General features: G+C 41.5%; 1 protein-coding gene across 1 annotated transcript; it reads left to right on the top strand.

Moving 5' to 3' along the window:
• Positions 1–536: 536 nt before the first annotated feature.
• LOC112215478 (SKI/DACH domain-containing protein 1) lies at positions 537–6,839 on the top strand. Its single transcript, XM_024374542.2, has one exon. It carries the CDS (start codon positions 962–964, stop codon positions 3,662–3,664), a length of 2,703 nt encoding a protein of 900 aa, XP_024230310.1. The 5' UTR covers positions 537–961; the 3' UTR covers positions 3,665–6,839.
• Positions 6,840–18,788: the final 11,949 nt, after the last annotated feature.

Raw genomic sequence — 18,788 nt, 5'->3', positions numbered from 1 at the left:
TGTCTGAATTTAACCATGAAAATTATATGCCATCTATTGGCCTATATTTCTTTGAAATGATATTTGTGCTCTCAATAATCCCACGTTGTTTGACTGACAGCGATATAGGCATAACGCCATAAATAGCCTACTAGCAGGATTTAGAAGACGACTTGCCCATTTCAGCAAGTTCAGCTATACCACTTCATCTGTTAAAAAACAATATTGAAATATGAACTTGTCATAGCGGAATTATTTAGCATACTTAACAAACGGAGGTGGAGGTACAATAGTATGGTAATCAACGGGGGGTTTGAGAGGGGGGTGTCAGGGGGTGGAATATCCATTTTTATTGCATCACCTGTCAGCGGCGTCCAATAAGCTTCGAGTCTGAGGGCATTAATTGATGAAGGTGTCTCCGGGCTCGTGCACTTCCCCTCTGTCATTTTATTTGTGGCTAACCCCGAATCCAGGAGAGCAGCTGCATTTTGGCTCTTATTCTCTCTCTCTCCTTCCACCCCTCCCACCCCCCACCCCCTCTCTCCCTCCCTCTCTCTGTGTAGCTCTCTCCCTACCCCTCTCTCTTTTTTATCCTCTCGTTGTGGCAGTGGTATACACCTTCCTGTCGTGCTGCCGGTCAGAGGGAGTGAGCAGGAGAGGAGGAGAGACAGGGGATAGCAGAAAGCCAGCAGCCGGCCTGGCGGTAATCCCTCGCATTCCTCCACCATGCCTGGTCCGTGGCAGGGCCCGGGGACTGATGCTGTGAACCCATCCGATATCACTCCATTTAACTCGGCATCTCAAAGTTTGCCTGTTCATGACGCAGCTTGGAGGTAGCCTACTAGGACGCATCAGCAGCGGCCGGCGAGTCAGAATGCATTGAGCTCAAAACAGGGAGTTTATTCCTTTATTTTCGTGGCTGCATGAATACATCTGACCGAGTTAAATGCTGAGATTATTACAATAGAGAGTGAAAAGCAACATGGGAGACCTGAAGTTTGGGTTTGAGGAGATGCAGGGAGTGAGGCTGGGATACCTGCTGATAAAAGGAAAACAAATGTTCGCCCTCTCCCAGGTCTTCACCGACCTGCTGAAAAATATTCCCCGAACCACCGTGCACAAACGCATGGATCACCTGAACGTTAAAAAACACCACTGTGATTTGGAGGAGTTAAGAAAGCTCAAAGCAATCAATTCTATTGCTTTCCACGCGGCTAAATGTACTCTGATATCACGGGAGGACGTAGAGGCGCTTTATTTCTCCTGCAAAACGGAGCGCGTGTTAAAATCCAACAAAAGAAAAGCAAAGAAAGCCAGTTTACCGGAGGGTGTGGGCGAAGGCAAGCTCAACGCAGACACGCACCCTGCCGGGTTATGGAGGGAGAAAGTTTGGTTAAGTTTGCACAGCGTTCCACAGACTATGTCCCTCAAAAACAAAGCCGGCAGGAGAGAACAACCAACCTTGCGCCCCGACTCCAATCTACCTCAAATTTACAATAAATCCCTCGATCGGGATTACTCCTCTGTCACCAAATCATCATGTAAACCCTTTAAAAACTATGAAACTGGTCAAATACCGAGCAATTGCGTTGCGTTTAGCCAGGGACACTCGTTTTTCCGGAGCGTGGTGAGCCGGCAACCAGTGTTGTTTCAGTCCGCCATTGCTGCTCAGTCCAGGCTCTCTGCAACCCGCGACCTACTTCACAAAAGGAAGAGGAGGCGCGAGGGGGGCGGCGGCAGGGATATGGGCAGCAGCGGCGCGAGGCAGTCATGGAGCAGGAGCAGACACACACACTCACACACTTACTCTCACACACACCACCCGGTGCTCCTCGTGCAGCCCAAGTGCTGCAGAAAGCCCAAAACACACTACAACCACAACCGGACAACTCTGAGCCATTTTGACATTGGACACGAGTTTTACCTCGACCACCACGATCACCACCATCGTCACCCGCATCAACATGTGGGGGGGTTCCCGGAGAGCTACAGCAGTGACACGGAGTCCAGTTGCTACTCAGAGCGCCTCAACAACGACTCCGACATCGGCTCCAGTTTATCGACCAGCAGCAACTCTGGGACCTCTGATGAGGAGGATGAAGAGGAGAGCTCTGAGGCCAGTTCTGATGAGGAGAGTTCATCTCAGTCTGACAGCAGCTCTGTGTCCAGCCAAGTGTCTGTCCAGTCTATCCGCTTCAGGAGGGCCCGGTTCCCCTCTCTCAACACCACCAAAAATATCACCACTAGAACTCTGCCTAATGCTCAATCTCTCTCCACAACTCTCTCCAGCACTAGAACTCTGCCTAATGCCCAATCTCTATCCACAACTCTCTCCAGCACTAGAAATCAGTCGAACTCTAGAACTCTATCCAACAGTAGAACTATCTCGCACACTAACGCACCTTTGCTCCTGCAGCCTACCTTCCACTACAGCCACCAGCAGCAGCCATCTAAACCGGTGGGCCAGTTTGGAACCAGCCAGATGGACTATGACATTCCGAAGAAACAACCGAAATATGACTTTACAGCCAGGGAGGCCAAGCAGGACACACACACACACAGGTTCAGCTCGCCTGTCACCCGGGGGAGTTATTTCACTAAGAGGAGAGACAGGAAAGTTCCTGAGTCCCAGGTCCAGACCCAACGAGAGATAAAGCGAACCGAGCCTGTGTCCAGAAAATTGTACGCACTGAGCCCCTCACCTAACCCCAACGGAATAAAAGCGGTTCTTCCACACAGGACAACGGGACACGCAAACAAATGCCCCCCAGTCCTGAGCTCACACTCCGCGCCTGACAAAGACACAAAGTACCCCAAGCCTAAAAACAACAAGCTTTCATTAGCTACAAATCTACAAAGTGAGGTAAGAATCAGCCCCAACCTGAAACTGCCCTTTCTGCTCAAAACCATTAAGACCGAGCCGGAGGAGCTATCAGTGGCCGCGGGTCCCCTCCCCGAGCGCAGCAGGGCGGTCAAGACTCCCCCCTTCAACCTGCAGAATGTGAAAATCAAAGTGGAGGAGAGCTATGATGAATACGAATACTATAGCCAAGCCTCTGGTTTCCAATGCTTAGGAGACGAGGCGGATATCAACAATGGCCAATACTACGGCGGCGACATCAAACAAGCTGCTGGCTGTTTCAACAACGAGACCAAAGCCATTGAAAGTTCTGCTGGGGCTCCCAAGTCCTCCTCCAGCTTGCAGGAATGCGGGAGCACTCAAGACACCCCTTGTCCGGAGGAAGGGGAGTATAAAAACGGAGCTGGGGTCAGGAAAAACTACAGGAGTCTGGTGCTGGGGAAGAAGCCTGGAATTTCAAGGGTGCAGCAGAAACAGAACGTGTCTAAAGTTGACAGGACTTTGTCTTCTCGTCCCGTGGGCAAAGCTGAGATTTGTGAGGGAAATACTGAGGATCTAACAGGGGCGACTAAACGAAAACGCGCGTCCAGTAATGTAGCAGCCCCTCTGAAGAGGCCTTTCAGCTTCATGGCGAATTTCCCCGCTCCTCCGTCCCTGTTAGTGGGCAGCGACGGGGATTTAAGCCCTGCTTACTCTCTGAACTCTCTGGGGGGACCCCGACCTCCCCCTCGCTCTCACCCCGTGTGGCGATGGCAGCCTGGCGGTCTGCCTGTCCCTCCCCCACCCGCTCAGAGAATCAGGAAATGTTCACGCTTTTTTCTTTGACAAAAACAAGAGAAAGAAAAAACACCTGGATGGAAACCTACGTTGACTACAACTTGAGTCTTAAACTGAATGGGAGGCTCTAATGGCTTGCGTCCTTCCGTTGTTTTTATTTAAATTGTATCCTTTATATGATGTAGTGGATTTAAAACGTTCCTCGTTGTGGAGTTATAGATCAGTTATATACGCTACTATTCTCCATATCGCGCGGACCATATTTGAGATGCTCTACCTATGCCACTGGACGATCCCTCCTCGTGGATTTATTCTGACTAACTAACTCTAAACAAGCTATCTACCATAAGCAATAGGCTACACGGTTTGGCAAAATGGGTTTACATGACTTTCTCTCGGATCTATTTTCTCTTCGCCTTGACGCTCGAGCGGTTGGATTGTACCAGGGATTCAGTGAAGTAAACATTTTGTTGTGCTGTAGGCCTACTCCCTTTGTGGTGAGAGAAAGAGAGGGGGAGACTCCCTCTCATAAAAATCACAGCACTCCTATATGTTGGTCTTCTTTACTGTATTTTTCTAACATCAGCTTTAACTTGGGTAAAATTGGGTTTAATCAACAGATTCAGGGTTTTCCTTTGGTAACATGGTTAGGGCTACTACTATTTTCTGTCACATTAGTCCTGTTATGAGCCGTGGTTGTTTTTTTCACTATAGGATTTGTAAAACCTTGTAGAAACCCTCATTTCAATTTTTATTTTATGCTTGCCAGAGTTTGGGTAAATTTTATCTAAATGTTATGTAATTCAGATAACTGTTTTTGAATTCGATTTCAAATGTCAATTAATTTATCCAAGCAAGTCCAAATTCATAATGTTCTTTGGACAGGCTATATTGAATTAGGAAGAATTGTGAGGGAAATTACCATTACTCTGGTCTGGCTGGTGCTTGCAGAATTTCCGTGTTTGTGATATGGTTTCCAGCGTTGTTTGTATTTATGAGAGTATTTCCTGGTAAACTTATGTTGGCTGTAGTCAGACAGCCGCCAGCACCCATAAAGGCCCCAAAACACTGCAGGCCTTATGTACAGACAATCACACAGAGAGAGACTGCCCAGGCCTGACACAGATCAAGCCTTTCAGTGAAAAATCACACGCCCTGGACAGTCTTGCCTTTTTTAGCATTTTGTTGGGACATGTTCCTTTATATTACACATTTATTTGTCAATTAAAACATTCGCAATGTCCTACACGAAAAAAGTATGAGAAAAACAGTGAAAATTACACTCCTGTCCAAGACGCTGGCTTAATACCAGTTTGGGGTTTGCATCACACTTAAACAAAAACCCAAACACACCAAAACGATGTCTTACAACACACCGAGCCTAATGTAATTTAATTTAGAAACAACACATGAAAGCACAAGTGGTAGGCCTACATGCTTTGCACTTTGACACACTCTAGGGTCCCATTTCCGCTTGATGATTGTAGTATAGCCTACATTATGAGAGAAATTCACATAAAATAAATGTAAGATAAGGTAGGCTACTAGCTTATGTCCATTTAAATATTTCCTCTAAAATGTATAAATGTATAATTGGTTATTTGTGGCCATTCACATGAGGTTGAATTATTTTCTATTTGGGTCAACATGGTATTAGAGCAGTTTATCAGTTGTTTGTTGTATCCTTACATCTGCAAGAATGAATAAAATGCCCAGCACAGCACGTTGCTGTTGAATAGTTAGCTATTAGCTCGGGGGTAAATGCATAATTACCTGTTAAATTCTGCTGGGAAGCCCACGGTGCTGAATTGACCTGGGAACATCTCCAGCCATACAAAATTATTAAAATAGACTATACAGTCAGTCGAAAATGTAGGCCCAAACAAAAAGCTGATTGTGTCCCTTTGTTATGAAAGCGTTGCACTCTGTTTTCCACAAAAGGCCATGTCCTTCTCCATGTCTCCACTTCAACTGATATAGTCTCTACGCTGTTTTCTCACATGAATCAAGTCAGAAAAATATTTTCTAATGTTGCCACATAAACATGTATAAATCTAGCCTTTACATATGGACGCGTGATGAATGTATAGGCCTACATGTCAAACTTTTTCCATTGATCCTTATGTTGCTAATTAGTAAACTAAGAATAGACCAAAAAATAAAAAATACAATTCAGTCAAATTTAACTGAAGTTGCACCTAAATATCGATATTTTTCCACCAACGTAAAATGCTGATTTGGTGAAGTTGTGGCTAAGAATTAGCTTTTCTCCCTGTGACAAAGAGAGTCCGAGCCAGCCTGGCACATAACCACAAACAACATGCCTGATAATGTCAGGATTCTCACATCAACATCAGCAGCAGAAACAAAAGCCCATTCGATTGGTGATTGTAGTTAAGGGAGAAAAAAGCGCCGTTTCACACAATGCTCAGAGTTTGTATAGATTGATCTGTGTGTGACATGCACCTCTACCACCCCAAGCCTGTAGGCTTCCCATACCATAGTGCGCACTTCCCTTGTAGCGAAGGTAGAGAAGCACTTAAAAATGGCACATTTGCCTCCAAACTAAACACAGCCATTTTAATCTCCATTTGAAAATGACGTAATCTCTCTCCAACCTAGAGGGAGTTATGGGGAGGGGAGGGATGGAATTCATATGTTGCACGAGGGAAGCTTCCACCGCGTAATCCCCGCGTCAAAGTGTACTGGGCCAGAGGAGGGATATACAGCCCAGCGTTTAGAGAGGACACACACACACGTACACACACGCACACTTCCCGTTGTAGGTACTCGCCAATTCTCACGCCGATCACAGAGAACATCACCCGGGCAAGGAGATGGTGGTAGAGGCGTTTAGGGAAGACTAAAAGAGCTCTGACAGTGACGCTATCAATGTAAATAATTGCATGGTGTAGCAGCTCGAGGCACAGGGCTCTTTCTCGTTCTCCCTCTCGTTCTCCCTCTCGCTTTTCCTCTCAGCTCCAAACCTTATTTTAGCTTTTTGATACAATACTTGATTGAGGTCAGGGTTTTGACATGAAATTTGAAGTCACTGGCTGTTTATATAAAAAACTGAATATTTATTTTTGTGAATTACTGGGTTTTGTATATCATTGTTGTTTAGGATAATGCACTCGAAATGAAAACCTTGAATGTTGGATTTCTGAAGCACTTTCCCTTTCTTCCGAGTTATGAATGACTCATTAAAGACATCTGAGTGTGAGTGACGCTGTATTCTCTTTGTTGTGAGTTGAACAATCACACACTTCATTCATATTGGTATTACACTGTATGCCTACATAGACTGAAACCTCACCAAGATGATACCATATTGGAAGAGAATTGGTTCTTTGGACAAATGTGTAACTCAAGAGTGTATTTTCGATTAGGAAATATTGGTGCAAGGGACAACTTTTACTATCCATTACTGAAATGTAACTAAGACCCACAGAGATATTACACTGCCATGTTTGATACACACTATAGGCCTACTTCTACGTAATATGGACATATTGGCCTAGTGAACATATAGGCCAAGTCAGTACAAACTTCTAGCAGTACACGCACTTCTTGATTGATATCCACAGGAATATATGATCGACTCGTAGTGCATAGTACCCATTCACAACCGACAACATCTCATCCGCCATGTTTGTTTCTCTGCTGCGGTTTTGATTAATGGGATTTTATGGTATGGTAAACCAGGAGGTTGATGGGTGGACCCCGGGGTAGAGGGCAGTCTAACCTAGGCCAGGCCTATCTGCTTGGAGGCCCCGCGGTAGCCTACGGGTGGAGATTAGGCAGTAGGCAGCAACAGACGACCTTTGGAGATAAATTCCAATGCGGATTGCGAACCAATAGACTGTAACTTCTATACAATAACAAGAGATAGGCAGAGAGGGATTAAAATAGTTAAACCACTAGTTGGATCAAGAAAAAACAAGCAATTTACAAAAGGCGTTGACTATTCTATCTTGCGCCATCGCTGCGTGGACAGTTATTGCATCCAAAGCACTCAATACAGTATTCTCCCTGCTGTGCTTGTTTAGAAAAACAAGTTAAAAGATTAACGCTGAAGGACACAGCCTGAATCAGGGTCAGCAGAACGCACTGAGCTATCAGACAATTAAATACGAAAGACCGATCAAAGTTGTCACTACTCTATTAAATATCTCAACTGTACAACAACAAAAATAAATATATATGTTGTTGCCTGTCATTCATTTCCTCTCAAAAGGTAATTGAAAAGACTATTCAAAATCCCATAATACAAAATACTTATACGAATTAATGAACAAATAAATAATATAATTAATTAGGCTAATGATTTATATTTTAAGTTGTATAGGGCCGATAGAAAACACACACACAAACACAAGTTCCTAGCTTCAGTAAAAGACATTTGAATCTATATATAGGCTAGTTTTCATTGGTGCTTGTGGGAAACAATTGTGTCAATTACAAATCACAAAAAAACACTTTGATATAAAATAAATCCGGGTGCTACTAATTCCCAGTACCTGGTTCGAATCCAGGTTACAGCGTCGAATTTTGAAATGAACATGCAAATCATGGGAACTGTTTCTGAGGCAGATAGTCGCGGGTTCGAATAGCTATAGTGAGGCATAACCCTCGAACCCTCTGCATCGCTCCACATAGGTATAGGCTATATAATATTGTCTATAAATACTTCACAAATACTCCCGAGTGGCGCAGCCGTCTAAGACACTGCATGTCAGTGCAATAGGGGTCATTACAGTACATGGGTCGAATCCAGGCTGTATCACATCCGGCGGTGATTGGGCGGCGCGGCGCACAAGTGGCCCAGCATCGTCCGAGTTTGGCCGGGGAAGACTCTCATTGTAAATAAGACTTTGTTCTTAACTGACTTGTCTGTTAAATAACGATAAAACATTGACACACATTTAGTATCTCGATCTTATTGTAAAATTCTGCATTTATTTCAATGGGAGATTTCCGGGAGATAATCACCTTTGCCCAAGTTCCGATATGCATTTTGTGCACTTAATTGTCCAAATTACCAATAGTCTTATTTTACCAATAGTCTTTGGAATAGTAATAGGCCTAGGCTTACTTTCAACACTTCTATTAGGCCTATTTCATTATTTTCCATAGGTAAATGCAGCCAGACCAAAGTAGGACTATGTGATCGTACAGCACTAGGCCCTAGTTGACCATGTACAGCAGAAATCCACAACTGATTTGGTCATGCAGGGTGTTACACCAACGCCTGAATCAAATGACCTAACTACTGAATAATGGTAATTGAATGATGATGCTGAAGCCTGTACTTCAACTTCTAAAAAGCCTATACATTATTGGAGAGTGCACCCTATGTAGGTGAAAACCAGTGAAAATGCAGTTAACCTCTTCACATCCATAGCTCTATATTGGCGACCCGTTACCCTGCATTTTAACCCTGCTACGGTAACGGCTTGGAGAGTCTTCTGGAGGTGAGGGATATGTTTTTTAATTACACTCACGCTCATATTATAATGAGCTAGTATTTTAAAAACGTACTATATAGAGTTGCATGTGTGTGTGTGTGTGTGTGTGCGTGCGTGCGTGTGTGTGTGTGACCTATATAACCTCCTGCATAAGCGAAAGCTCGAGGACCCTGGCATTTGTACCAGCCTGCCCCGTTGAACCAGACGAACGTATAGCCCAAACCGCTACACCACGAACCATCATTGCACCGATAGAAACTCAACCTCTCTCAGAACAAACGTTTTCACTTCAGTCCGTATAATTCAAAGACCGTATAAGTGAAATACCCATAGCTTTTATTGTCTCACTGACAATGGTGGTTATTTACTTAACCGACGGGTGTCTGTTTTACAACGCTGACTTATGTAAACACGCTGGTTGGTCTCCATTGACAGAACAGCAGAGTTAGCAGCCATGATAACAGAGGTGTGATCATAACAGCACATCTCCTATTCGCTTACATATGAGACTGACTGCCTGAAGCCTGCATGCAACCCTACAGTGGAGGCGAAGATGGAAGACGAAACATGGGCATAATTTTTTATTTTTAACTCGTGATTTAAATCTACAATTGAAGTAATTCTCCAAAGTATGTGTCTATACCTAAACTAATGTATAAATTAATGTTATCCCTTTTTGCAAAATTGGTGAATGGTTTATATTTTCAGCAATTTTCTGTTATTAAGTTAAAAGTTATTCTTCTGTAGATGTTGGTCGTGAGTAAATGAGAGCTGAAGAGGAAAGTAAATATCTAGCCTTTTTTATGCAATTTCAACTTTAAGCAGAAAACTATCTTAATAACTTTATTAGAAACGTTAGCGGCGTGGAAATGTGTTTGTGGTTTATTGTGCAGGACACAATGCGTCCCAGATCGAAGCACGCCTCATTCTGATTTTTGAAGACTTTTGCATAAATTTTTATTTAATCCCATTATTCACTTTAATTACTATAGTGTAATAAAAGTTTTCCTTTGGCACTTTGTTGAAAAATCAACCCTTGACTCCTCACATTTCGCAGTTCTCCCGTGGAAGGAGTTATTGAGTAGAGGAGTTATTGAGTATATATTTGCTTATACTGTCATACTATTCTTAAAATTGTCAGTGACATGTTACAGCACACAGTATTTCTATTGTGTGATTCCATAGAGCTGCATCATGTCGTTCATCTGAGGCCAGAGAGATGCTGTGGACTGCCCAGCAAGGTCACCCGTGAGACAAATCAGTATTCGACGTCCATCCATGTGTGAGGACACAAGGAGATAACGTAAAAAAACAGCCACTAGAGGCAAAAGTGAGCGCTATTAGTTTGAAGTAGATTTTCTATTTTGTTGTGTGAACGGGATGGCGGATTGGGGTAAAAACGTCCGCCTCTGCAGCCAACGGTTGATTGTTCGACTCAAACGTTATAAAGTTGTTTTTGTTTCTGAGATTTTGTTTTAAGCCGATCCTAAATTTGAAGTTCGAGAAACAGATGAGACTGTGAGAGCTGAAAGACTGTCTACCCTGTACACATTTCTGCTGTGGCGAGAGAGACCAACAATGAATTTGAAAACAAATCCAATTTGAATAAACTCCCTAATATATTAGGTGAAATACCATAGTGTGCCATCACTGCAGCAAGCATAAAATATGCTTATTTCTTTTCCCATAGCCTAGTCCACAATCCAGTTAACATGGTTGCCTCATCCTCCTCCTTCTGCGGTAAACCTTAACCTCTCCACCGCGGTGTAGCTACATCTATTTCGGTTAGAGAAAGCTTGATAAGTATCCATTAATGGGTTTATGACAGGCCTATAGAATAACGTATTCTATAGTCAATCGCTGGTGAAGGCCGAAACGCCTAGGGCATACTGCAATCCCAGGTGAAGGCTGAAACGCCTGGTTCAAACTGCAAGTGAAACTGACTATTTTCCTTATTTTGCCTGTGATGCACTGTTAATATAATGACAACATATTCAATGAACATAGGCCTATTGTATCTAATTTTAAATTCACTAGGCCTAATTTTAAAGGATGAACGTGCGGAGGTCATATTAGTTTTCTTCAGTCACATTTTAAAATATATAGCCTGTTCACAGTTATGTTGGAAATAACCATAGCTCTGAATGTGATTTCAATGGTTTTATAATGAGCTATTTCAGTCCAATACAAACAGGCCTCGAACAAAATTGGAGAGAATAATGTCATGAGAAGTAGTCCAAATTATGTAACATATTTCATATTATATAACAACGCATGGATGCATGCATCAAAAGACACAAAAGGCCTCCAGCGTGAAGCTGAACGCTTGCTCGCATATTGCAGCCGATGAGTTCACGAAGCCAATTTATCTAGGGCATATTTCAAAGGCGCCTGTATTCGTCTGGTTAAAATGACGTGATCCAAAGACATTTGTGAAATCATGTTGGTTTCAGAAGCACCCCAAGCCTTCAGCAATATCCTCGACAGGTTGCAGGGAGAGGCTTTTCCTGATCGCAAGGGAGCGGGGCTGCATATGGGGCTCGTTGGTCGAGGGGGTAACCGTCTGGCAGAGGGTTTGAGCCTGGTCATGGAGCCCAGCGCGATTTTTAAGCTTCTTATGCGGAGAGGACAAGGAAAGTCAGGAAAATAGTCTAGACTGAGCTGCAGATTTGCCTATATTCAATCTTTAAATAGACTATACCTATAGGCTTATATTTGAAGTGTATACTGTTTGATAGAACGGACCTTGTAAAATAATTAGGCCTATATATGAAGAACAAAACTATGAAGCACAGACCCCCAAGGAAAATAAATGAAAATATAATGTCAAGTCAAGAAGCCACTGCTTTATTACAAGTGCATGTTTGTGTAGGTCAGGACGTGGACATTTGAAAATGCAAATGTATTAAGCCCAAACTCCATGCAAAACGTCAGCCTCATGATTCAGCACAAAATCCGGATAAAACTGCTGTAGGCCTATTCTGCACTAATCTCTTAAAGCTTCGGCTATACATATATCCAGGTGCTGAGAGATCCCATAAGGGCCTACAGCCTAGGGTGTATTTAGATAGTTACGCATAAATAAAACGAGTTAACATTTATGAGGATATGCTTAGACTGCCCATTGCAGCCCTCAAATCATTTCTGGGTAAGAATGAAGTACTTTACTGTGATTGTTTTCAATCAACATGGTAAAAAAATAAAAAAGCTCCTTAGCAAGAGCAGTTTCTCAAGTAAGAATTTGTCTAGGACTGTCTCGGAGGGGTCTGAGTGGTGAGAGGAAAACTAAAAAACGATTTGTTATTGGCAGAGAGTTTTCTAACTCTATTTCTTATTGGTATATTAGCCAATTTAAAGGCCAAAACTCAATCCCACCAAAACAGGTTGAAATGTCAGGTGTTTTTTCAAATAGCTCTTACACTAAAAGGAAATTATCATAATTTTCCCAATTCCACAGTATTATTCCAACCTCATAAGTGTGGAAATGAAAACAGAGGATAAATCACGTTTTTGACTGCACTGGGCCTTTAAGTATAATTAGGTTTAATTAGCCTAAGTATATACCTGCATTCATATTCAATTTATACCTTTTTATCATTAAGTTTCAGGTCTTTGTATTTATACAGCTACATGTAGCCTATTTATATTGGCAATGAATACAATAACAGGACCCATAGGCTAATAATTTACAAACATTTTACTACTATAAACTATAAGCCTAATCAGTTCATAAGCAGTCCTTCAGCAAAAGTGTTGCTTATGAAAGTTACAGCCGTGGAAAAAAGGGCTGCCTCGCGTCTTCTCCGAACAATCCCATTTCTGAATACCTCTGAAATGGATTGGCCCCGAGTGACCTCCTTCGGGGTTAAAAGACTGATTTCACAACAACCCCAAACAGGCATAAACTAAAGGCTAACATACCAATCTATAGGCTTAGTAGTCCATGTTTTTATTCTAATTTACTTATAATTATTATTCATATTATTGAAGAATTGTTGAAGGTATAGACTATTGTTCTCGTTCTCATTCTACCTATCTGAATGTATAGTTTAAATTCCTCTAGTGCATTTCTAATCCTTTTACACGAATGAGAGGACTCGCTTATTTTAAACTATAGCTTCAGAACAGCTGTTCAACAACTGATTTAAATGTCCAACTTATACCAGCTGAAATTATTATAGTGATTTCTCAAGTATTTCTCCTCTCTTGAAGCGCCACGGTCGATGAGTCTATGTTTATCTTGATTATAGCTGCAATTCTATATAACAGGGATGCGATCAACCATTTTATTTATTTATGCTAAATCACCGTATTTACCAAAAATAGTCGGCAACAATTGTCAATGTTTGTCATTGACATCGTAACATTATAGGCTATAGAATTTACAGAAAAAAATGATGATATTGCACAGAGAGATAGGCCTACATCAAATCACACTAAACTGCCCTGTGATGTTTGGAATCACTTATGCCAGATGACTTAAGGTTATAGGTAGGAAGATCTGTTGAGAAGGAAGGAAGATCTATTGAGGCTCAATATAAACTAAGTTAAATATGTCCAGAATTGTTGTTCATAATTGCCTTTGAAATATAAATGAGGTATAGACCTAGGCTAGGCTACAAAAGATTCATATTATTCTATACATTGTTATGTAGACCAACAGCAGCTACATACAATATTCCTAAACAGAATCTACTGAACTGGTGTAGCCTAATCCACCGGTTCTATTTTGACTACCTTCCATCGGATAAAAGTATAAAACGTAAAAATGTTAATTGACAAATAGCCTAATACAAAAAAAGTATGTCGCTCCATTCTGCATTCTAAAATGACAGCTCAAACACGAGCATTCTCGTCATTGATAAACGCCATTGTTTGTCCGATAGGCTGTGGACGTGGCCGCGCCCGCATGCCCGCCTGCGGGGATTTATTAGGAACAATCTCGTCCAGCGGTGACCTTTGGCCCCTCATACCACGGAATCAGGCTCCGCGGTATGCGCTGGGTGAATGCCACGAACACACCAACGAATAGGCCTATATAGCTACACACATTCTATTGATCTATAGCAAAACAAATGATTAGCTCATATTTATTCATTAATTCATAGCAACAAATAGGCTAGCCTAGGTCTAACATTAGGAAACATTTCCAAAGCAACGTCCAAATCATGGACACAACCTTGCCACAGTCCTTTCATTTTGAGATTAATTATATTTTATTAGTCCTACTTTCTATCTTAATTTTTTCATAGTTAATAACTGAGTTGTTGAAAAGTAATTGAAGTCAATTCATCACCTTTGGAATGAGCTTACAGTGAGGCCTGAAAAGGAGTGTCACGGAAAAGGGTAGGCTATTGAACACGAAATAAAAGGAGAAACATGAAAATGTAATTTCTCTGCCTAGCAGATTTGTGAGAAAAGAGAGATGCTATATAACTCATAGAAGCCAAACACTTACCAGTGCAGCAGGCTGATACTGTATGTCAAATACATTTTTAATTGTAAAAGCTCCCTTTTTTACTTTAAAAGTTATATTTCTTAATAAACACAATAGGACCATTGACTGTCTGGTTCTCCTATATTCTACCACTCAGGTTTCAGCCAACTTTTGGACCACTTCTTTAAATTGGGTATTTGGGTCTGGAAGAAAGGGGAAAAGCAAGGGATTCAGTCCGCATTGTATTTAACCCTTAAGGGAACGCGATGCCTATACCTGTTGTGAAGCAACGGCCATTCAACCCACCCCGTTTACGCTCCACGAAATCAAACAGGAGTTATATGAATTAATTAAATCCTTATAATACCACGTGACTTGACCCTCCCGGCGTCCGGGTTTTGATAAGATCTGCACGTCACGGTGGATGGTTAGGTTTGGTTTGATTGGAACTTGTTTGGGGGGTAATCCGACTCGGACCCAAACGCCTTGGGACACGGAGCGTCAACGGACCAAGTCGAACAGTTTATAGGCCCAATACTTCAAATATGTGGAACTTCAAAATATGTAGGAAGCTACCTTTGCTTTTGCTGGAATGAGATATGGCTAACGAAATATCCATGGATCATAATACATACAGGTTACTCCTGCTGAAAATAAATCAAGCCCTTTTGTGAAGGTACCCAGAGCGTATAATTCTCATCCATACGTCAAACTACACAGGCTATTCTTTGATGTGTTCCCGAAACAGGCTGATGGTGAGAGGTGTCTGAAGCCAATCAAGCAATTATCATGTTAGAAAAAATATAGCCTATGATATCAATTCAGGGACTAGCTAGTGAAGAACGTATTCCTTTTGGAGGTTGTGTTGACAGATTTTATGATCGAAACGTGTTCAAAGTTAAGTCAAAATGTAGGCCTAATTATTTCCCAGTTCTATGAAAGCAATTGAATATTGATCAGTAAAACATCAAATCGATCAGCAGTCAGGGATGTGATGTAAAATCAGGAGAAAAAAAGGCTGGTCCATTGAGATGATTTTTGAAATAAGACAATCTGATTCCTTAATTAAGATAATGTACTTTGGTTGACACCTTGAAATGTTCCAGTGCCTTCACCTCAACTACCTCATTGGTCCTTTACTGGCTTGGCCATTTAAATTAATTTGGCTAGGCTTATTTTATAAATACATATTTTACTGATTCAATAGGCAAGCCTATCCACAACATATGCTTACTACATTTTCTCAAGTTATATAATAGCATAAACAAAACAAAAGCTTGATACCAACATGTTTACGCTTTAGCAAACTAGTTTAGGTTACTTGTGGTTTCGTGTAGCCTATGCATATGCATACAGTAGCTGTAACGTTTTTATAAACAACGTGTAGGGCTTACAGTTTCAATTTATTGTGCATAGCTTTTATCTACTGTCTACCCAGTAATAGGTAATGACTAATGATTCATTTGCATATCATTATATTGTTTGTTTGAGCAGATTCTTTGAGACTTGCTTACTTGGGAGTTCAGAGCGGATCCCTGTTTCATATTACCTGAAGGCATATTGTTCCCATGCTATATGGGGTGTGACATTCTGCAATTGTGTTCTAGAAAATACTCTGTAATGTGGTCAGTCCTTTATATGAAACATTAGAAATGAATTATTTAGGAAAATTATGGATGACTAAAATAACTATTGAAAATAAAACTGCATTGATAATTTCTTAGTTACATGGTCAATTAATTCAGTTAATACTGATAAAAGTTCATACAATTCTACTCAAACGTACACATTCTGAAATATGTTAATATATTTTTCATTCATTTAAAAGATACAAAAAAAAAACTCGTTATCATGCCTAGTTTTGTCACCTAAGAAAGGGTGACAGATGAATACACAATGCATTGTGTCACGTGTTTAAAACAGGCCCGCATCCTTGTTTTCAAAATACTTGGCATTACATTACAACACTTTAATGGGATATCAGCTGTTACACGTTCTCTGTGCAACGTAAACAACGCTTACATAAGGCAGTAATAAAATATTTCTCCGCGAGAGAGAGAACTGTTCTGCTCTGCTCGAAGCAGTGGCGTTATAGAAGGCTACGCCGAGAAGATGCATCTCTCTGCGTGCGTGCTGCACTCTGCCCCCCAAGACAGGGTTTGTTTTGTGAGCCTTGGTGGGCTGATAATTAACTGATTATGTAATATTGTATAATTCTAAAAAAAACAACAAGGACAACGAATTGCCTAACGGCTAAATGATTTGGACTTGATTTTGTCTGCGGTTAGACTATTCGTTGGTTTTCGCCTATGTCGTATACGGGGTGTTAATTCTATTAAAAATTTATTTTTTAACAGTGAGGTTAAAATTAGGCTTCCACTCGGAAATTAAACACACAGATATTCCCCAGTCCCTAGTAGGAGATGACACAATCTACGAGCGCCCCCTCCCGGCCACACACGGGTGTAACGCGCCCTCTTAAAGGGGATGTCAGGGATACCAGAAATGAAATTTAAGGTGGAACGGGGGAGATACAGGCGCATTTCACAAGGAATCCATAGAGCGGTGAGAAAGTTGGTGTTGGTATCATGTTTCTTGCTATTTAGTGTTTTATACCGACACATTGACATTTGTAATATTGCCGGGTTTGAGTAGGCAGTGTGCATTACCTGCTGATAGATTTGAAACTATTCAAGCTTCAATCTTGGGTCTATAAATAATGAACTGCTCATAGGTGCATGGCAGTACATTAGATGCTAAATGATGCGCAGAAGTGATCCCCTATGCCAGGGTCCCCCAACTGGCAGCCTGCGTGCCGAATTTGGCCCGCTGGTTGTTTCATTTGGCCCACCAAGTTTACTGAGAAAAAAAAATATATATATATATATTTTTTTTTCATTCCCTTTTTTCACTATTGAACATAGACTAAAAACACCAGGAAATCAGCTCCAAGTGATTTGAATGTAAGAAATCTGCTCCCAAGTATTCCCACGCATAATAGAGAGGCACGTGATCGTATACAAATTTAAGCAAGGTTTGAAATTGTGTTTTAGTAAAAAAAAATGTTTTCGCCAACAATATCTGTTTAGCATTCTTGCGGTCAGTTTGTAGTTTACAAATTATTTTTGTTCCGGCCCAACCATGTAATTATGTTCCGGCCCAACCATCCGCTCAGCAAAAAAATCGGCCTGCGGCTGAATCTAGTCGATGATCCACGCCCTATGCTACCCCGTCCGTCACTATCAATAACAGAAACGACACCAAGGCCAGCCAGAGGCAATTGAGAAATGTAAGGCTCTATGCATAAATGTAATCTCAGTCACTATTTCCTTTTTCTATGTGATTTTCCTCTTGTCTATTTAGCTGGCTAGCCTATACTCGCCACCAAAACGGTCATATAGGTTATTATGGAAGCTATTGGTAATGTATGGTAAGGGCGGCAGGTAGCCTAGTGGTTAGAGCGTTGGGACAGTAGCAGAAAGGTTGCTGGATGGAATAAAGCTGACAAGGCAAAAATCTGTCGTTCTGCCCCTGAACAAGGCAGCTAACCCGCTGTTCCCAGGTAGGCCGTCATTGTGAATAAGAATTTGTTCTTAACTTGCCTAGTTAAATAAAAAAAATACAAATAGGCCTATTCAAAATAAACTCACCACAGAATTCGAAAGAACTGTGTAGGCATAAAAGCAGGAGAAGAATACCGACTCTAATAGGATTAACGAAATAACATTACGAATGTTTTTGTTGTAAAACGTAGCCTACACACAGGCTTTCTAAAGGGGGTCACAATTACAAAAAAAGTTATAGGTCTATCAAGAAGCCAAATGGGTTCTTCAGCTATCCCCACCCTGTGAATAAGCTTTTTACTGGTATTATTTGTTTGTTTTACAGAAGGTTCTACGTGGAATCAAAAAGGGTTCTACCTGGAACCAAAGGGGTTCTCCTATAGGGACAGCCGAATAACCAATTTGTAAACCTTTTTCTTAGAGTGTATGATAGCCAGTGTATATATATCTATATATATCACACACACACCTCTAATTGCTGGCTATCTGAACAGCGTGTTACTGGTGTTAATTGACACAGCGTTCTCTCTCACATCAGACTTTCAACTCCGGTTCCCTCCGCTGCTCTGGGGTTGACTCAACCACCCGGACAGTTTATCTGCGTATGTCCATAAACGTGTGTGATGCAGGATTTGGGCTCAACACAAGTCACAATCCATTCAATTAGCTAAATTAAATGAATTTACTCATATCCAGCCTACCTA

Source organism: Oncorhynchus tshawytscha, linkage group LG16 (genome assembly GCF_018296145.1).
Source record: "Oncorhynchus tshawytscha isolate Ot180627B linkage group LG16, Otsh_v2.0, whole genome shotgun sequence".
Taxonomy (NCBI): Eukaryota; Metazoa; Chordata; class Actinopteri; order Salmoniformes; family Salmonidae; genus Oncorhynchus; species Oncorhynchus tshawytscha.
The sequence above is the reverse complement of the archived record's forward strand: the minus strand, read 5'-3'. Positions and strand labels throughout refer to the sequence as shown.